We start from the raw sequence: 22246 nt of genomic DNA, 5'->3' as shown, positions 1-22246 counted from the left end.
AACATATTGCAAATTAATTTGTTTTATACAAAAAGAAAAAGATAGGAGGGTTTTTCTTCTGTTTTGTTCAAGACCTGTGGGTCGATCGTGTCTGCATCCGTTGTTTACGTTTTGCACTCGGTTCGATCGGGGTCATTTCAGGACAACAAGCTTCAAAATAAACCTTCTTGTTGGCATATCATAGATGCAAACAAGTGTAAAAAAAGGGGATGAACAAAAAGAGCTGTTATACAAGCAGCAAGATGGAATCAAAAAGGTAAGAACGTTTTTTCTTTGCAAAGTCTTCTTTGTTGATGTGTGTCAAATGAACTTTGACCTCCACGTGTTTTGTGACGACAATCTGTTCTCCACGCATGCGCAAACAAGCATTTGTTCCAAAAAGGAACCACTGCGCAAGTTCCGACATCAACATCCCCTCAAACTCAAGGATGTCTGCTGCGAAAAAGCCTGAGAGTGCACAGGTGTTATGAGACTATGTTTATGACCTATTTGGTCAAAAGAAGTGCTCACTTATGTAAACCGGTATTCCGACGTGCGTACACCGAAATGGCTGACCTTTCAGGTAAATGTCTAGCTCTTGGTTATTGTTCCTGTGTCTGTTAACACTGCATTACACACCGGGTTACATAAAACAGACGATTATCAGGATGAGTCAATGATTTTTTTAAAAGTAAAAAAAAAAAAATTTAACTATTGAAAACACATCTTTGGTATGTCCAAATGACTAATCAATTGAAATAATAAATAGAAATAAAAAAGTTAATTTTAAAAAAAAAATTAAAAAAAAAGAAAAAAAAAAGTCTTTCTCAATTTTTGTTCAAAACGCGTCACTCCGAGGGCGTAACAAGACTAAAGGCACCAATGGTATTGTAGCTACACAACAATGTGTAGTATAATATGCACACTGGAATAAATAACTAAAAATTGAATTTGAGGATGCATTTGAAAAAAAACCCATTGTTTTTGATTTGAACAAAACAAAATTTAATGTCAAAAATTCGAATATTTACACAAAAAATAATGTCTTTTTTCTCCCTCCAATTAATGTGCTGTAGAGTCTTCAGCAAGATCTTGAAAATCAAAAGAAACATTTTCAGTACACTTTTTCAAACAAAAACAACAACAAAATCACAAATATATTTACTGGAGAAGACCTCAGAAAAGGGAGAGAACAACAGGGGGGAAAAATGAAGAGTTACATGTCTTGGGCGATTGGTTTGTTTTCAGTTATCTACAAAGACAGAAAAGAAGCAAAACCAAATATGCTGTTTTAATTATGCAACAATGTGTGCTTTCATATGAAGTTTGTACTGAATGACACTCCACGATCAAATGACCCTTTATTAAAACCAAAAAAAATCAGATTTGCACGTTCCTCGAAGATGGCGGAAGGTCAAGGTCAAGGCCCAAGCCGTCTTTTCAGACAAACAATTATGTCAGATCGAAACTATCTAATTACCGAAATTACCAATTTTGGACACGTTATGGAAATATTTATGCACTCCCATCCATCTGTATCGATCAAATTAATGCTAAGGCACCTAAAAAATGCAACCACTAGCTGGTTAAAGGTGGTTAGTTGAAAATATCCATGTTTTACCTGGGTTAATCGCTCTTGTAAAAAATTACACAGCTTAATCCGGAAACAGGCTTTTTTATCACATGCACCAATGTATCCTCGAATTTTATTGGGCCTTTTTTCGGTTCGTAAACCAATCAAATTGCTGCTTTCTTTCCACAAAAAATGCCACCGTGGCAACTCCTGACAAGGACGCCACCCGGGATAACTCTAACCGGAAATAGGTTAGACAACTCTAGCCCTTGGCGCATGCTACGATTATCAGTCGAACTCGGTGGGATGGCTGTGTGACACTGAGAGACTGGCTGTTTTTAAACCTAACTCAGCAGTAGTACGTGATACGTACTCTATCAGCCATACAAAAGCACAATAAAGAAAAATATCTGGAACAATGGATTACAAAACCCAGTAGCTATTTTAACTGTGTAGATGATTCAGCGGGTACCGGATTCAGCAGGTCTCTCTCTCTCTCTCTCTCTCTCTCTCTCTCTCTCTCTCTCTCTCTCTCTCTCTCCCTCCCTGTCTCTCTCTGTCTCACACATGTACACACATGCAACAGTCATGCACAAAAATGAAGTACAGTGCCATAGGAAAAACAAGTGACTGAAGTGCCCAGTGTTACACTCAAAACTGTTTGTTAAACAGCAATGCGTCATCCGTACCACGGCAAGAATGAGATCTTTGACGTCAAGGATCTGGTGTCCAGGGAACCATTTGGCCAGTTCAAGCACTGGTTCGATGAAGCCGTTAAAATCAACACCATTGAGGAGGCTAATGCCATGGCAATAGCTACGGCCACTAAGTAGGTATCCTTGTCCCTGTGCTACAAGAACTGTTGCTGTAGAAGCTTACTTTCCACTGTAATAAGATTTTATTTCAACCATGTGCAGTACACTATGAATATTACTTGGCTTGATTACATTCAGTAATTCACTACATTCAAACACAAGAAAATACAAAATGCTCACCAACTTGCTTACACATACACACACACAGTATTTCACTGTGGCCATTCTTTTTTGTGGATGTTTTTTTGTTGTTGTAAACTTATTGAAATTATATGAGTATATTAAAATATGATCAACTTTGAGGTGTTAGTGATAGTAGTTTCTCCCACAAATGGCAAACAAACAAAAAGAGCAAAGGAAGGGTTATACTGTACTTCTGTTCTTTTTGCTTAAAGGCACAGTAAGCCTCCCGTAAACCATCACAGATACGGTCAGGCTTTTACACACAGTACAAACACCCTTTCATTTAAACACTCACCGATTGAGAACATCCTAGGTGCCCTCCGTAAAGAGCGAACAATTTTCAAAGAATTTATTTTTGCGTGGTTTATCTTACCCCTGAGCCATTGTGAACCCGTGTGATCCAGTTTCCCTTTTTCACAATGTAGTCGTCAGTTAGCCTTATTTGAATGCGACTCGATGTGAGCTTATTTACAATAGCACGTTTTTATGCACGAAACAAACGGCTGTGGTTCACAAGAACTCTAGCGATGGCTTTTGACTGTTGAGAGGAATGGCGATATGCACTGACTGATAAACCGTCGTCTGCTAAGACCATTGCGTGACCCTGCTTCCAGGCTTTTCTTTTTTCAAACTTTCACAACTTCGAATTGCACTGATCTTGTCTTGATGAAAAAAGAATTCTTTTGTGATTAAAGAATGTTTGTGTAACAAGCTAGATTTTAAAAGTTAGGTCTAGCGCAAAAACGCACCAAGGTCCAAAAACATTCTGATAATCATCGATCCACGGCTGTCGTCAGTTTAAGGGAAGTAACTCATTTTTGACCTGAGTTCAGAATGGGTCCAAAAAGTGTTCGAGACAATCTGCAAAATTAATTCTTTAAAAATTGCTCGCTCTTTACGTAGGGCACCTAGGATGTTCCCGTTTGGTGAGCGTTCAAATGGAAGGGTGTTTGTACTGTGTGTAAAAGCCTGACAGTATCTGTGATGGTTTACGGGAGGCTTACTGTCCGGGCGTGATTTCCAGGATATTCATAACAGCCGTCCAGCACCAAAACGAGGCGCCATTGTTCTTCAGGGCCAAGTCCACGAAAATAAATTCTTTGAAAATTTCTCACGCTCGACAGAAAGCAGCCAGGATGTTCCCGTTCGGTGAGCGTTTAAATGGAAGTATGCTTGTACTGTATGTAGACGCTCGGGAAGCTCTGTGATGGTTTACGGGAGGCTTACTGTGCCTTTAAAAACGTTTGAAATTAGCTGCGATGTGTGTGTGTGATATTTTTTAATTTTATTTTATAATCTCTGCTTCACGCATAGCTCTAACAAGATTAGTTCTGCTTCATTGTTATTTTTCCAGAGATGGCTTCCCTTCTGTGCGAACAGTGCTGATGAAAAGCTTCGACAAGGAAGGCATTGTGTTCTACACTAATTACGGCAGCAGAAAAGCCAAAGAACTGGTGAGAATCCCTGTTTGACTCTCGGTACAATCCTTGCTTTTTTGCCTACCAGAACATAGGTAAATCACAGAATTTGACCGGTTTTTTTTTCTTTGAAAAATAAAATACTCTTTAAACGTTTGTCATCTTGAAATGTTTACACTTGACTCACGGGCATACCCTACCATGCCTGTTGGCACATCATTTGATAGTCTTGTCTTTTCCGGGGTAAGCGGGCAGTAAAAAAACACGTTTGCAGTTTTTTGTGGTCAATTACGTTTCATGCATACTCCAGATACCCCCTTTTAAGACTACCACATTTCAGACCTCTGTCCCCTTTTATTAAGACCTTACTCCATCAAATTTTTCCTGTGAATAATCTTTTTATATTATCTTCAATTCAAGACTCCCTACTTTTTCAAGACCATATTTTCTTAGAATTTTGGTGGGTACGGGTCTTTTGAGGGTGTTCCACAGTATCTCTGTGCTCAACAACCCCTAAGAGGAACCTTGTATTTTATAGATTAGCAGTACGTGTGTTGCATAGTTGGTAGAACACTGTACTTGTGATCCTAGGGTCGCAGGTTCGAATCCCGGCAGGGACGGACACATGTCAACTTTATGTGCAGACGCAGAGATGGTATCCATGTCCCACCCCCGTGTCACCACAGTGGCACGTAAAAGACCTCGGTCATTCGGCCATAAGTGCAGGTGGCTAATTACACCTAAACACGCACACGCATTCTGTGATTTATATATATAGCTTTCCACTGGGAGGAAACGACCCGATTTTACCAGCATTGGGATAATAAGATGAAATGAAATGAAATATGTATGCAGGACATTTTGAGTAATTCTAATACCGACTTTTCTTCCAGGAAGAAAACCCAAGATGCAGTTTGATGTTCTACTGGGAGCCTGTTAAAAGATCGGTAAGTTCAACTGACATTCTCTTGAAATAAAAAAAACAAGAATGGTAGGTAATTTGAACATTTATTGTTGACAAAACAAAACGTTAAAATAAAAATTTTTGTCAACAATGAACATTCCAATTACCTATCATTCTTCTTTTTTTATTCTGAATTTTGGAACGCTGGCAGTTTATCTGTGTTTGGAATTTTGACATTCTCTTGTTTGGAAATGTAGACCATTTAATTAAAAGTCATAAGGGTAGTGTATGTTCTGTTTAACTACATGTATGGTGTAACAACTACATGTACTGTATTATCAATGGGTGTTGTTTTCAAGATGAAAAGAAAAAGATTAATCATAGCAGCTATTAGACTGGAAGGCAATTATTGAATCATACTCTGTGCTGCTTTGATCACCTCATGTTTATATATATGATACAGCTGCATTGACCTGATTTTAACCATGTATATAAAACTTGTACAGACAAGTTTATCTTTACACATACAAACACACACACACGCACGCACGCACATACATACATGCATTCAAAGTGCCACTCTGAGTGGTGACAACATCAGGCAAGGAAGTTTTATGGCACAATGGATAAGAACACACTCTGTCTCTCTCTCTCTATCTCTATTTTATTTTATAGTAGATAAGTCCCTCTAGGTCTAGATGCAAAAAAAAGCGTATTTTATTCTTGTACCCTCCTTAAATAAAGAATTATCACTGTCTCTCTCTCTCTCTCTCTCCCTCTTGACACAGTCACACACACACACACACAATGTCCTATCTAGAACACTTCACAAAGTTTTTATCTTCTCCCAGGTGAGGATAGAAGGAACAGTGGAACGCATACCTGATGCGGAGTCCGATGCCTACTTTCACTCCCGACCACGGGCCAGCCAGATTGGGGCACTGGTCAGCAACCAAACCACGGTCATCCCAAGCAGAGAGGTCAGTCCCGGGTACAGTGGAACCCCCCTTTTAAGACCTCCAACAATCTGAGAAAATCAGATCTTAAGAAGGATTGAATCTTAAAGGTCCTCGTGTACATTTTTAGCTTTTTTTTCCCTCAATAATCCCACCATTAGATTTCACTAAAAAGATATGTCAGATGATGAATGAACCACGGGGGGAAAAGTTACAGGGGAAAAAATATATGTAAAAAAAAGTTGTTATTTTTGGGAAGTGATACGTGTCACTTCCAATGGTTATGTCTGCTATGTGTTGGAACCATGTGCTTTGCCTATAAATATCGACCAATCAAATTCAAGTCACCATGCTGAAAGCCACACCCACACAATCACAGCAACAATTTGACACTGGGTATTGGAGCACTGTTCACGGGGTTTTTTTAAACGAATGAAATGCATGATATTCAAGAGGAGTTTTGCCCTCGGCATTTGCCAAATAAGGATATCCTACAACGCTGGAATACAACAATGAATTTTCATATGGCTACCCTGGCTTCGTCCTACCTGATCGATGGGGGGTGTATTTTTGATATTTTTAGGGAAGAGACTTGGCATTTCAATGGTCAAATGTCAATTTCTGTATAAAATGTAGACAAGGACCTGAATTTTTATGAGAAATCCCAAAACAAACAAGAAATTCCTCCGAGGTAGGAAAAACACCCCCGTTGGTCAAAGGGAAATAACCATTGTCACTGCCACCAACTGAGAAGGTTATTTCCCTTTGACCATTAATATGTCCCTCTATAAGTCCTTGTAGAATCTTAATCCACCAATAACTCCCTAACCGTGTGTTTGACTGGTCCCAATTTTTGTAAGGACCGTCTCAGGAATGTATAGAACCTGTTCACCAAGTTAGGTGACGATCGGTCCGTTCATTCTTGAGATCTATATACGAACACAAACACACACACAAACAAACAAACAAACAAACACATCGACCGAATCCTATACACACCCCTATACCGGGGGTGTAAATAGACGGTAACGTTTTGTTTTGTCACAATTAAGCATTCCTATAATATACCTTGCTTGTTTGTTTTTTATTTTTAAATTTACATAGGTTATGAACAAAAAGTCCAAGAACAAGGGAGGGTGTCTTAAATTAAATGGCGGTTCCATGCAAGGACATTCCTCGGAATGGAACATTTAAGGCGTTGTTGATGCTGTTGAACACATTCCTGAGGCTACTTGTATTGGCACAGTGAGTGTAACCCTGTCAGGCAAATGGGAAGAATATGTGTACAACTTTTTGCATTTATCTGTCTCTCCCCCTCTCCCTCCCCCTCCCCCTCCCCCCTCTCTCTCTCTCTCTCTCTCTCTCTCTCTCTCTCTCTCTCTCTCTCTCTCTCTCTCTCTCTGTCGCCTACTTTGTCATTTTTTTAATGCAAATATTCATATGAGGATGAAAGTCACTTGTTCATTTCAATGCTTGTTATTCTCTCAGGTACCAGGAGACTGGTTCCGAATAACTCAGTTATGCCTTTACACATGTTGTGTGCATTTAGAGTGCTTACTTCCCTTTGATTATCAAATATGTAAATATTTAAATCTATCTCTATTTGATTTTCTTTCTATTTTTTTTTCAGAGTTTGGACAAAAGGAATGAGGAATTCCTTGCAAAGTATTCAGATGAAAAGACAGTAGTACCCAAACCAGATTACTGGTAAGCATTGTCACTTTATTCAGTTGAGAGTCGTCAGTTCATTCAGCTGCAGTAAATAAGAATTATAGACGATAACTTTGTTTGGCCACGAATAAGGAAAGATTTAAAATGTTAAAAGTTATAGCTCTTTAGTTTTACAGGCGTCTTTAACCTGAAAACCTGACATTGATTGGGCGAAGTCTATTTTGCAAAATCCACTTCACAAAGCTGGCTGCATGAAACTTTGGCACTGGATGTTTGGTAAAAAAAACTTTGAGAAGTCAACTTCAGTCTCAGTTAAGGAGGGCCTTTAGGGACATGGACTTGTGATAGGCTATAAAACATGTTTGAACTTCCATGACCTCCTCAGTGGGTGTGACACAGATAGACTTTATTGTGGGGGAAAAATCCACATTATCAGTCACCCAAAAGGCAGTGAGATAGTAAAAAAGCTTTTGGATTTCAAAGTGACTGAATTGAGTCCATGTATGCTGATGCATTGGAGCGGGGTGAAATAGACAGGCTCACAGTCAAGATTCAGCTTCGCCCGGTCACTCGAACAAAATGTATACAGTGGAACCCACCTTTTAAGACCTGTTTACAACATCTGTATAACCTTACCTCCATTGTTTGACTCCCTCCTTTTTATCACCTCATTTTCTTAGATTTGTAAGGTCTTGAAAGGGTGATTCTACAGTTACATGATTGATGAACAAAAAGGTTTCGGTGATCTAATTAACCTGTCTGACTTTATTTTGCAGGGGTGGTTATCGAGTTGTACCAGCAGTATTTGAGTTTTGGCAAGGGCAGACAAACAGGCTGCATGACCGTCTGAGGTTCAGAAAGGCAAAAAGCGGGGAGACAGTTGACAAAAATCAAACAAAGGAAATGGATGATGGCTGGTTGCTGGAGAGACTTTGTCCATAACGCATTGGGTCTTTACAGTATACACACTCACCTCTTGTTTGAAAGAAACATATTTCATTTAACTTAAGACTGTTTCTACTCTGGCAGCAATTCATTAGACACTCACCAGTAAATTTATAGCTTGTTGATGTATTTTTCAAAACCATTCAATTGTATGATCACTCTTGATTTGTCCTTTAATTTGTCTACCTTTTTACATTTTGTCCAGTTTTGACTAAATGTGACCCTCCACCACGGAATGAGTCACATGTCACCTTTGCATGATTTTTATATTTTTACATTTTCCTAAAGAGTTTGTTATGCTCTATCCAGTGATGAAAACCGTTTTAGAAAAGAGCGAAAACTGTTTGAGTTATAAGCCTGTGACTAAGGTGACCCTCACACTGTTACCAGACACTCACCGGACTTATATTAAGCCTAGCGCAGAACCGCGCGAGGTGACATGCGACTCATTTCGTGGTGGAGAGTCACAAATGTTTTAACATAGAGGGGGAATCGAGACGAGGGTCGTGGTGTATGTGTGTGTGTGTGTGTGTGTGTGTAGAGCGATTCAGAGTAAACTACTGGACTGATCTTTATGAAATTTGACATGAGAGTTCGTGGGTATAAAATCCCCAGACCCTTTTTTTCATTTTTTGGATAAATGTCTTTGATGACGTCATATCCGGCTTTTTGTAAAAGTTGAGGCGGCACTGTCACACCCTCATTTTTTAATCAAATTGATTGAAATTTTTGTAAAGCAATCTTCGACGAAGGCCGGACTTTGGTTTTGCATTTCAGCTTCGTGGCTTAAAAATTAATGAATGACTTTGGTCATTAAAAATCTGAAAATTGTAATTAAAATTTTTTTTTTTTATAAAACGATCCAAATGTACGTTCATCTTATTCTTCATCATTTTCTGATTCCAAATACATATAAATATGTTATATTTGAATTAAAAACAAGCTTTGAAAATTAAAAATATAAAAATTATGATTAAAATCAAATTTCCGAAATCGATTTAAAAACAATTTCATCTTATTCCTTGTCAGTTCCTGATTCCAAAAACATACAGATATGATATGTTTGGATTAAAAACACGCTCAGAAAGTTAAAACGAAGAGAGGTACAGAAAAGCGTGCTATGCAGCACAGCGAAACCACTACCGCGCTAAACAGGCTCATCAGTTTCACTGCGTTTTGCACGAGCGGCGGACTACGGTCATTGTGAAAAAATGCAGTGCGTTCAGTTTCATTCTGTGAGTTCGACAGCTTGACTAAATGTAGTAATTTCGCCTTATGCGACTTGTTCTAGGCTTATATTCAAGGGAATCTCCGTCAAGACAGATTTGCATTTGCTGTGGGCATTATATTTATTGGGTGAAAGATGCTGTGAGTGTCTGTGTTATATTCTTAAAGGCGAATGTATTGATTTCGACAAAATTATGTAGATATGATGATTGTAGAACACCGAAAAGCAAGTTTTGGGGGTAAAAAAAGTGTTCCCATCAATCTCAAGCGGCTTTTGTTCAACCAGCAGAAATGATATAATCTTTGCAAAACTTGGCGTAAGCTCAGTGGCTGAGAATGTTCACCTTCTAATAATAGTGCTGAGTTTATGTCTTCAAAGCAAATAAATGAGGTTGCTTATTTTGGCGCTTAACTCTCTGACTTGATCTATTCTGTGGGTTTGGATGTTAGATTGTCTAACTGCAAAAAGTCGCTCACCTGCATGAGAATTATAATGATCTGGTGAAAAAGTTGTTCCCATGCTGTTCATGCTTTTTCATGTAATTTTTCTTGCGGAAACCATGCAAAGAATGCAATATACAGATTCAGAATTTAAATGTGATGGAATAACATAACATTTGAAGTGGAACAGAAAGACACCATTGAAGTTTTCCTGCACTCTTATTATTTTTCAAATGAGATGGTTAGATTGTCTTGCTAAAACATTGAGGCAGAGAGAGAGAGAGAGGGGGGGGGGATGTACTCAAGGACTATGTCTTGCAGCTGAAAGAAACTGTATTCTTCAAAACATTTGTACACTGAAAAATCATACAGGCTGACACTGAACTAGACCTGGATCACTGCCTGAATGTAGACCATCTACCTCTGACTTGAAGGAATTTCATGATGGTTGTTAAAATGTGCATCCAAAATCTGCATTCAGAATACTTTCATCATGCTGTTTCCGTTTTTACTAGAGGCTTTTCTGAGACAAAAATTCAGTGTACTTTTTGACACACTTGCCACTGATCTGTTACGACAAAACATTATATGGCGGAAGTGAATTGTGAACTCGAACTCAAACTCGAAAACTTTATTACGAAAAGATAATAGCATTAGGTCCATATATGGTCCTTTCTTACAGCTAGTTCCTACTACAATACACACATGTGAGCTTCAACATGCAAGGTTTTCAAAATACTGTAGCTTCATAATATGTGAACACTGCAGAAAATGCACATCAAAATCCATGTTTTCCTGTGCCATCTATGATCACTAGATGCTGCAATTGATCTGTCAAAATTTTTGCAGCAGTTTGCAAACTCTTCCACAGCCCATGAAAACTCCGACGAACGCACTTCCAAAAATGGCCTCTATGGGTTCATTTGTTTTGTTTGAGAAGTATGAAAGATCGTGAATTATGTATGGTATGAATTGACGTTGTTGTCATTTGTGTTGAATGCTTTATACATTAACACTTTATCCCATGTGTCACCATCCCATCTGTCATCTGTAATTCCCAGCTTGTAATGCCACAGGTTTTGGACTTGTGCTGGCACATCTAAAATGTTTTCATGAGCCATTAGAGTGTTTTGAGTGTCTCCAAAGTTTCCACCTGTAGACAAGGGTTTTGTTCCATTTTATGATTATTTATGAATATTGATATTCAGGTACATGTACAATATTCACCGCAGAGTTTTCTTATGCATTAATTGCTTGGCAAATATAAAGATTGATTTGAGATGAAGTCATTATACCTGTGTATGTGCTCAAGCTTGTGTGTGTGTGTGTGTGTGTTTGGCATAGACTTGGTGTTTTAGTGTAGTTGTTATGGTGACTGTTTTATGAAAAAGCACGGACAACTTCAACATATATAAAGGCTGTCTCATTTTTTTTCTGAAATATCACAAGTGGTGACATGCAGACAATTCAAAGTAGGCCATGTGACCGCAAAGGTGTGACTTTAATAAACTCAATGATAGCTGAATGAAGGTGGCAAAAACATTTTCCTGTGCAGTCACAGACAGAAATACGGTTGCATTTCTATGAGGCGTTCATCTCATTATAAAGTTATTTTGAAAATGTTCAAGTTTAGTTGGGTCAGGAAATGTAAAGTGTAGCTACATGTAGTTCCAAGTGTAGGCGTCACCGTGATCAGCCTGAAGTAATATGCAAGTGTTGCCATGTTATTGTGACATCTATTGTTATATAATCAATCCACAAGTACATGACCTCACTTCTAAAAAAAAATGCAAGTGACTCCATGTTGAAGCGTCAGCTTTGGTCATACAATGTAATTTGTTCATGACATCAGCCTGACCAACATCTGGACAAGTGTCACACAGTATACTGTCAGCCTTGGACTTATATAAGTTTTATAAGGAACTTCTGTCATTACCCAAAGACACATGGCCCGTTTCAGTCGGAAATACTTGCCAGTGTGTTACAGCTCTGGCAATAATCAAACATATGGCACATATCAGTCGAAAATGCGTGCAAACTTTTCCATTTCACATAACAATGTCAGCTTTGCCTTTGGTCATAATCAAACCAAAGGCACATGACAGCAGTCAGATATACACACCGGAGTCACTCTTTCATAGTGTCAGCTCTGGTCATAATCAACCCAAAGGCACATCACATCATTCAAATATAAAGACCCGAGTAACTATTTTAAAGTGTCAGCTCTAGTCATAATCGACCCAAAGGCACATAACATCAGTCAAATATACACACCGGAGTCACCCTTTCATTGTGTCAACTCTGGTCATAATCAACCCAAAGGCACACGACAGCAGTCAGATATACACACCAGAGTCATTATTTTATTGTGACAACTCTGGTCATAATCAACCCAAAGGCGCATGGCAGCAAACAGAAATGTACACCAGCGTCACCATGTCAAAGTGACAATGACTGGTAAATGGCATCAGGCAGAAATACAGAGGAGCATCACAGTGTCTGCTTTAGTCATCATCAATCTAAAAACACATTACAGCAGTCAGAAAAAAATGAACCGCCCGTTTAAGACCTCCCAAAGTTTGACATCTGAGAAAGTCGAGGTAAATAAAAAGGAGGGAGACATGAAATGGGGGTACATTTATTGAGGTTGTGAACAGAAAGTTCACTGAAGAACACATGGTCTTTAAAACAAAGGAGGGGGGGGGGGGGTCGTGTGCCTTTGGATGTATGCGGTCGAGGAAGGGGAGCTCGTTCGCGGATGTGATGAAAGCCACGATTTATGGTAAACCCCAGCTAAAAATATGCCATAAGTTAACTGGCGTCTTAAGGCTGACCTGACCGACAAACTTGAGATCAAACGCGTAGTTTGTGTGGTAGCGGTCTAATTGCCCCCCGGACAATCGCCCCCCCCCCCCCCCCCACCCCGACAGCTGCCTCCTAGACAATTGCCCCCCCCCCCCCCCCCCAGAGAACTGCCCACCCCCCCCCCCCCCGGCCTCCGATGAAAAAGGAAAACCTGAACCTTTTTAAAGCACTCTTCATGTAAAATTTAGAAAAAACACACCATTTACTTCAATAAGTGTGTGTGTGTGAGAGAGAGAGAGAGAGAGAGAGAGAGAGAGGGAGGGAGAAAGAAAATGTGTGTTCGGGTTTTTTTTTTATTAATCGCATAATTATTCAATTTTGATGGCTTGAAAAGACGGGGTAATATAGAAAATACAGGTGTTGATACGTTCTGGCATCCTGTTTTTTTCTCTTCAGTTCTGTTTCTGTTAGAACTTTGTTGTTGTTGTCGTCGTTGTTGTTGTTGTTGGTGGTGGTGGTGGTGGTGTTGTTGTTGTTGTTGGTGGTGGTGGTGGTGGGGGTGTACCGTAGCTTGGTCTCGAAGTTTTCCCTCGTTCTTGTCAGTTTGTTTGTGGGATGAATGATTTGCACACAGCAGTATAAAACAGCTCGTGCCAACAAAAAACATCAATTGCTACAAGCACACGCATGGGCATGAATAGGAAAAGATCGAAGTGCTTGTTGAAAAATTCACAGCCACACGACCTCACCGTTCAAATGCTGACGCGTTTCAATCGCACGCACACAGTTGAGCTGTGTCAGTGAAAGGAACCGTATTTAGACCCCTAAACACTCCCGCCCCCCACCCCACCCCCGCGGCACCACCTCTGTACACTTCTTCCAAAACATAACAAATCGATATCCCAGGCTGTATTCGAGATTCCCTTAGTACATTTGTATAATCCTATTCCTTTATGCATGCCAAAAAAAAAGAAACAAGTCGCGTAAGGCGAAAATACAACATTTAGTCAAGCTGTCGAACTCACAGAATGAAACTGAACGCAATACAATTTTTCAGCAAGACTGTATACTTGTAGCATCGTCAGTTCACCGCTCGTGGCAAAGGCAGTGAAATTGACAAGAAGAGCGGGGTAGTAGTTGCGCTGAGAAGGATAGCACGCTTTTCTGTACCTCTCTTCGTTTTAACTTTCTGAGCGTGTTTTTAATCCAAACGCTGACATATCATATCTATATGTTTTTGGAATCAGGAACCGACAAGGAATAAGATGAAAGTGTTTTTGAATTGATTTCGAAAATTTAATTTTGATCATAATTTTTATATTTTTAATTTTCAGAGCTTGTTTTTAATCCAAATATAACATATTTATATGTTTTTGGAATCAGAAAATGATGAAGAATAAGATGAACGTAAATTTTGATCGTTTTATAAAAATATTTTTTTTTTTACAATTTTCAGATTTTTAATGACCAAAGTCTGGGTTAAAATGACAGTAAACACACACACATACACCACGACCCTCGTCTCGATTCCCCCTCCATGTTAAAACATTTAGTCAAAACTTGACTAAATGTAAAAAGGGAAAAAAGAAGCTTTGGCAAGCAGGCTTGTTTGTAACGCCCGCAACTAACAACAGCCGAACCAAGCCGAACTAGGTCGCCGAACGTTCGGCGAACGTTACACCGTGCCGTGTGAATTTCAGTTGTTGTTGCTGAACACCTGTTATGGCTTCGATTCAGGCGGCAACTGAAGAGCCAGGTAGTGGAGTCTATTATGGGAGCTGCGCTGTATGACTATGGAGCAATTTATGCGTAAAGAATGCATAACGTGCACGTATTTTTTTTCCATTCTTCGTTGTGTATACATGTGCACATAGAATGAGTTATATAACATGGAAGTATAATTGACACCGACATGGCGCCAAATAAGCACAACATTTGAAAAACCTAGCTCTAATAAAATTGCCATAGGGAAAACAAAACAACAAACAAACAAAAACAACCTAACACACACACACACACACACAAATCATCAAAGTCAGTTAAAAACAAGAAATTCCTCCGAGGTAGGAAAAACACCCCCGTCCTTACCATTCTCACTGCCACCAACTGAGAAGGTTATTTCCCTTTGACCATTCATATGTCCCTCAAGTCCGTGTAGAATCTTAATCCACCAATAACTCCCTAACCGTGTGTTTGACTGGTCCCAATTTTTGTAAGGACCGTCTCAGGAATGTATAGAACCTGTTCACCAAGTTTGGTGACGATCGGTCCGTTCATTCTTGAGATCTATATGCGAACACAAACACACAAACAAACAAACACATCGACCGAATCCTATACTCACCCATATACCGGGGGTGTAATAATATCTGGATTGTCTGCGAGGCTGGACACTGTGACTGCGATAGACTCGCTTCGGTCGTTCATTTCGACAGTTTTAAGTCAGTCTTATCTGAACTGTGACATCATTATCATCTTATTATTGACCTCCCTGGCGGGAAAGATCACACACACACACACACTCTCTCTCTCTCTCTCTCTCTCTCTCTCTCTCTCTCTCTCTCTCTCCGCTCTCAGTCTCTCTTCTCTCTCTCTCAGTCGGGTTTCAGTGGGAACATTTTGCGGGGACGTAGCTCAGTTGGTAGCGCGCTGGCTTTGTAGCCAGTTGGTCGCTATCAGCGTGGGTTCGATCCCCACGTTCGGCGAGAGATTTATTTCTCGGAGTCAACTTTGTGCAGACTCTCTTCGGTGTCCGAACACCCCCGTGTGCACACATGCGCACGAAAAAGATCCCACGTTCACAGCGAAAGTCTCAGGGCTTGGAAAGCACAAAGACACGCATGCATCATCTCTCGTCTCTGATTATCATGATCGTATTTCGATACTTTGACGAGACAAACCCAATGCTGGTGTGTCGAAGAAGACAGCCACAGCGGGCTTGTTCGAATCAAAGTATCACACCATATCTTCAGCGTAGGCTATTACCAATACACGTCCCAATATAGACCAGTTGGTCTAAGAGGACGTTAAACCCTAATAGTCAGTCAGTCTCTCCCTCTCTTCCCCCCCCCCTATCTCTCTCTCTCTCTCTCTCTCTCCCCTCCCCTCTCTCTCTCTCTCAGTCTCTCTCTCTCTTCAATGGAAGCCAGCATACACCCTGTGTCTCTCAATACATAAGGCTGAAATAGGACATCTGTTTTGAAAACTTTATCCCCTCTCCCCCCTCCCCCCCCCTCAAACCCTCTCTCCCACCGACCCCCCCCCCCCCCCCACGCCCAACAACCAAAGCGCCTACAACACCTATCATATAGCTCTATTCAAACAAGGCTAAATCACATACACCGCCCTCCTCCTACCTGAACTTAAGTTCCCTATTCTGATATACTATTTTAGCAAGTTATATTTAATATTCTTATTTGGCTAATCATTTTTATATTTAGTCAAGTTTTGACTAAATATTTTAACATCGAGGGGGAATCGAAACGAGGGTCGTGGTGTATGTGCGTGTGTGCGTGTGTGTGTGTGTCTGTGTGTGTGTCTGTGTGTGTGTGTGTGTGTGTAGAGCGATTCAGACTAAACTACTGGACCGATCTTTATGAAATTTGACATGAGAGTTCCTGGGTATGAAATCTCGGAACGTTTTTTTCATTTTTTTGATAAATGTCTTTGATGACGTCATATCCGGCTTTTCGTGAAAGTTGAGGCGGCACTGTCACGCCCTCATTTTTCAACCAAATTGGTTGAAATTTTGGTCAAGTAATCTTCGACGAAGCCCGGGGTTCGGTATTGCATTTCAGCTTGGTGGCTTAAAAATTAATTAATGACTTTGGTCATTAAAAATCTGAAAATTGTAAAAAAAAATAAAAATTTATAAAACGATCCAAATTTACGTTTATCTTATTCTCCATCATTTGCTGATTCCAAAAACATATAAATATGTTATATTCGGATTAAAAACAAGCTCTGAAAATTAAATATATAAAAATTATTATCAAAATTTTTTTTTCGAAATCGTTTTAAAAACACTTTCATCTTATTCCTTGTCGGTTCCTGATTCCAAAAACATATAGATATGATATGTTTGGATTAAAAACACGCTCAGAAAGTTAAAACGAAGAGAGGTACAGAAAAGCGTGCTATGCAGCATAGCGTAACCACTACCCCGCTCTTCTTGTCAATTTCACTGCCTATGCCGTGAGCGGTGGACCACGAGTATACGGTCTTGCTGCGTTGCATTGCGTTCAGTTTCATTCTGTGAGTTCGACAGCTACTTGACTAAATATTGTATTTTCGCCTTACGCGACTTGTTTTTTAATGTTTCTAGTTACGTATTTATTTACTTATTCAGACAGTTCTTTATTACATTATTTTGGCATTATCCGGCAAAAGTCTGAAAAATATTTTACATAAATAAGCCTACAAAACCGCTCCACTCCAACTATATTTCGCGTACACTATGGCAACAACCCCAACAAAATCTTTACTTCCATCCCCTTTTTGAAATATCGCAACAACAGACTTCCAGATCTATAACACGATCATATGTGTTCTCTGTTTGCATGTCTGTCCAGTGTCCATAAAGCATATAAACTCTACCTGTCCCAAGATAGGCCAATTGGTTCTAAGAGGACGTTAAAACTAATTATCATCATCATCTCTCTCCCTCTCGTTCCCCCTCTCCCTATCTCCTCCCTCTCTCTCTCTCTTTCCCCCCCCCCCCCCCCCCCCCCCCTTAGGAAGCCATAATCCGGCAAGGCCTTCGCCGTTATGCAATGGCAAATCTTGGGAGAAACTGACAATGTTTACTCCAGTTTCCTCCCTGTTAAGCCTAGTTGTTTGTAGACTTTATTGAATGTTGTTGTTCAAATGTAAACTTTCCCCATCAGACACAAAAAATTAGCTTCGAAAGGAATTACTTCAGTACCGTTTTCTTCCTTTGTCTGGCTTAATTTTTTTGTGTAAACAGTTTTTTTCTTATTCAGTTGCATAAATACAAAACCATGATTGAATGTTATAATAAAGAAGCACAACAAGATAAACTGGCTTAATAAGCTAAACATGGGGTGTGCACGTTAAAGATCCCACGATTGACAAAAGGGTCTTTCCTGGCAAAATTGTATAGGCATAGATAAAAAATGTCCACCAAATACCCGTGTGACTTGGAATAATAGGCCGTGAAAAGTAAATATTCGCCGCAATGGCTTGAGATTTACTGGCCGATGTGAATGCGTGATATATTGTGTAAAAAATTCCATCTCACCCGGCAGAAATTAATATGTAAAGCGCTTAGAGAACGTCAAGCGCTATATAAATCTCCCATATAAATAAATAAATAAATGTCCCAAGGGCGGATCCAGGTTTTAAGGAGGAGGGGGGGTGGGGGGGGGGGGGCCCACCCAAACTTGTTTGCACAAACTTGAAGGCGCGAAGCGCCAGAATTGAGGGCGAACATGCTAGGGGGGTCCGGGGGCTTGCCCCCCCCCCCCCCCGGAATTTGTTTTTTCAAGGAAGCAAAATGCTGCAATCTAGGGCCACCTGAGCTCAGAAACTGTCATTTAATCATATCTCTCTCTCTCTCTCTCTCTCTCTCTCTCTCTCTCTCTCTCTCTCTCTCTCTCTCTCTCTCTATCTCTCTCTCTCTCTCTCTCTCTCTCTCTCTCTCTTTTTACATTTAGTCAAGTTTTGACTAAATGTTTTAACATCATGTAGAGGGGGAATCGAGACGAGGGTCGTGGTGTCTGTGTGTGTGTGTGTGTGTCTCTGTGTGTGTAGAGCGATTCAGACTAAACTACTGGACCGATCTTTATTAAATTTGACATGAGAGTTCCTGGGTATAATATCCCCGGACGGGGTTTTTTTCTCCGATAAATGTCTTTGATGACGTCATATCCGGCTTTTTGTAAAAGTTGAGGCGGCACTGTCACACCCTCATTTTTCAATCAAATTGATTGAAATTTTGGCAAAGCAATCTTCGACGAAGGCCGGACTTTGGTATTGCATTTCAGCTTGGTGGCTTAAAAAATAATTAATGAATTTGGTCATTAAAAATCGGAAACTTGTCATTAAAAATTATTTTTTTTAGAAGATCAAAAAACAATTTCATCTTATTCTTCGTCATTTTCTGATTCCCAAAAATATACATATGTTATATTTGGATTACAAACAAGCTCTGAAATTTAAGAATATGAAAATTATGATTAAAATTAATTGTCCGAAATCGATTTAGAATCAATTTCATCTTATTCCTTGTCGGTCCCTGATTCCAAAAACATAGAGATATGATATGTTTGGATTAAAAACAAACTCAGTACGCTAAAAATAATAGAGATACAGAAAAACGTGTTATCCAACTCAGCGCGACCATTACCGCACTATTCTGGCTTGTCGATTTCACTGCCTTTGCCACGAGCGGTGGACTGACGAAACTACGAATATTATTATTATTATTATATGAAGTCTTACATCGCGCGCGTATCTCCAGACTCGGACTCAAGGCGCAGGGATCTATTTATGCCGTGTGAGATGGAATTTTTTTACAGAATACATTACGCATTCACATCGACCAGCAGATCGCAGCCATTTCGGCGCCATATCCTACTTTTCACGGCCTATTATTCCAAGTCACACGGGTATTTTGGTGGAAATTTTTTTTATCTATGCCTATACAATTTTGCCAGAAAAGACCCTTTTGTCAATCGTGGGATCTTTAACGTGCACACCCCAAAGTAGTGTGCACGAAGGGACCTCGGTTTTTCGTCTCATCCGAAGGACTAGCACTTGAACCTACCACCTAGGTTAGGAAAGGGGGGAGAAAATTGCTAACGCCCTGACCCAGGGTCGAACTCGCAACCTCTCGCTTCCGAGCGCAAGTGCGTTACCACTCGGCCACCCAGTCCACCCAGTCCACCCAGAAAGAATATGAGGTCTTGGTGAAAAAATGCAGTGCGTTCAGTTTCATTCTGTGAGTTCGACAGCTTGACTAAAATAATGTTGTTATTTTGCCTTACGCGACTTGGTTTCCCCCCCCCCCCCCCCCCCCCTAAATCCGCCACTGACTGTGTCCATGTCGCCTATGAGAATCAGTTTTAAAATCTGAATTGCTCTGATCATGAAAGCTAAGCCCATTTAATCATGTTTGGCGTCTCGGTGAGTTTTACCGTGATCTAACACTGAGCACTTGACCAACTTGCTTTGACAACGATACGTCAGTGAATGAACCTCGCGCCGCGGCAAACTATGATTCGGAGATTGAGATAATAAGACACTGAATGACCCGGGACATCAATTTCTGAACTCAGACCTTATTAAAAGAAAATTAGTGATGAGCCTGAGCCTGTGTGTGTGTGTGCCACGGTGTGTGTATGTGACGGTGTGTGTGAGTGTGTGTGAGGGGGAGGGGGGGCGGTGTGTGACGGTGTGTGTGTGAGTGCGTGCGCGCGCGTGTGTGTGTGTGTGTGGGCAGTCGCGAGAAAACAAATTGTTATCGGCTTGAAACAAAAAGTGGTCCATAATCTGGGCCCTTCCCACATACTGCATGTGCCTCACTTCCAAGACTTCCAAGCTACACGCCAAATATCAGCTCAATAGACCAATAAACAACAGAGATCTATTGCGGTCAGAAGGACAAACAAACAAATAACTAAAAGACAGACAAACAAACACACAAACAGACAGTTTACGGGGGGCGGGGGGAGGGGGGGGGTGTAAAAAACAAACAAGACTACTAAAAGGCCCTTGGAACGTCTATTTTTTCACAAAAACAGAAATTCACAAGTACATCGAATAGTCTTTTATAATAGTGGACATACAATCAGATAATAATGACTGAGACAAATGAGACCAATGAAAGAAACTCCCCCGAAATCGGCGTATTATGCCTGAATGGCAGGGTAAAAAAACAAACGGTCATACTATTACTCATACACGTAAAAATCCACTCGTGCAAAACATGATGAGTGAACGTTGGAGTTCCAGCCCATGAACGAAGAAGAATTAGAAGAAGAAGAAGAAAGAAACTCGCTCGATCTCTGGCAAGGAGAATGACTGAATGTCTACTTTTTTTTTAATTCGTGCTGTTAAGATCAAGCATCAGTGAGCCAACATTGATGACAATGGAGTTGAATCAATGTAAACTATCACTGTAAACTGAAGTGTTCTACTTTTGAACACACTTTTTGTAACCAGTTGTGATCTACACTGTGTGAAATACTAGGCTTTATCCTACATACGTGAGAGAGACACCCGTGAGATAATAATCGTTCAAATCACACGTGTGTATATCATGTAAATGAGGTCATGTCAAGCAAGTCCGGCAGGGACCTGTTTTTCCACTGGCTTATGATGCCAAAGTCACCGAGACAAACGTCATTATAGAAACAAAAATTGCGCTCGCTAATTACCCTCGATGAATCTTTAGAACTAACACGTCACGCCACACTTGATAATAGATTGCACGAGGCTTTAGAAGAGATCGAGGTTCCCGAAAACAAGCCGCGTCTTCAATTTAGCTGCCTCGACTGCAAAACATTTTCAGTAATATACACGTAAGTACAGTATGTAGGACAAACAGAATACTACATGGCTTGCTGTGTCGTACCAGATTTACACGAGTTGCTTTTTCAATTAGTGAACAGCTCGCTTTCGCTCGCAGTTCAATATTTAAAAAAAAAAACTCGTGTAAATCTGGTACGACACAGCAAGCCATGTAGTATTCTCTATATATATGATTCTACTAGCAACACTGTGCGTGTGTGCGTGTAGCACACATGGTAAATGTTTACCATGTGTGCTACTTTTTCAACTGACTGAGTGAGTGTCTTCAAAAGTGGAACACTTCGGTGAGTTTACAGTGAGAGCGGTCCGGTGTCACGAACTCGGAAAACTGACTCCGTCTGCCTGAACAATCCTTCTCAATGCGCATGCGCTAACATGGGGAGATTAATCAGGTCGTGAACAACCTAGCCCTAACCCTTACCCTAATCTTAACCTAACCCTAACCCATTGTTCGTTCGGTCAGTCAAAGGGTCGCATCAGTTTTTTTTAAGTCCGCCAAGATCTTGTGACAGCACCAAAGAGTAAACCAAAATACACGTAGGCAGTGATTTACGACAGAACACACACCTCACTGAGTTGTTTTGCGAGCTAACACTCCGACTATCACTGCCACTGACCTGAGGCCTGTCCGTGGCATAGTGGGTTATACCGGGTATAGTGTCAGGGCCGGACTAGGCGAAGAGGAGGGGGGGGGTTGCCAGTGGTGGCCCAGGGGGATGTCCCCCCTGGCGGCAGGGGCGGATCAGTTCATTTTATGACTGGTTTTTTTCAAAAGT

The 22246-nt window shown here is 40.4% G+C and overlaps 1 protein-coding gene across 1 annotated transcript; it reads left to right on the top strand.

Moving 5' to 3' along the window:
• The first annotated feature begins 232 nt into the window (after positions 1-232).
• LOC138981896 (pyridoxine-5'-phosphate oxidase-like) lies at positions 233-11404 on the top strand. Its single transcript, XM_070355039.1, has 7 exons — positions 233-562; positions 2225-2381; positions 3905-4004; positions 4862-4915; positions 5724-5852; positions 7459-7535; positions 8276-11404. The coding sequence occupies exons 1-7, from the start codon at positions 475-477 to the stop codon at positions 8439-8441; spliced, it is 771 nt and encodes a 256-aa protein (XP_070211140.1). The 5' UTR covers positions 233-474; the 3' UTR covers positions 8442-11404.
• The last annotated feature ends 10842 nt before the right edge of the window (positions 11405-22246 follow it).

Source organism: Littorina saxatilis, linkage group LG12 (genome assembly GCF_037325665.1).
Source record: "Littorina saxatilis isolate snail1 linkage group LG12, US_GU_Lsax_2.0, whole genome shotgun sequence".
Classification (NCBI taxonomy): domain Eukaryota; kingdom Metazoa; phylum Mollusca; class Gastropoda; order Littorinimorpha; family Littorinidae; genus Littorina; species Littorina saxatilis.
The sequence above is the reverse complement of the archived record's forward strand: the minus strand, read 5'-3'. Positions and strand labels throughout refer to the sequence as shown.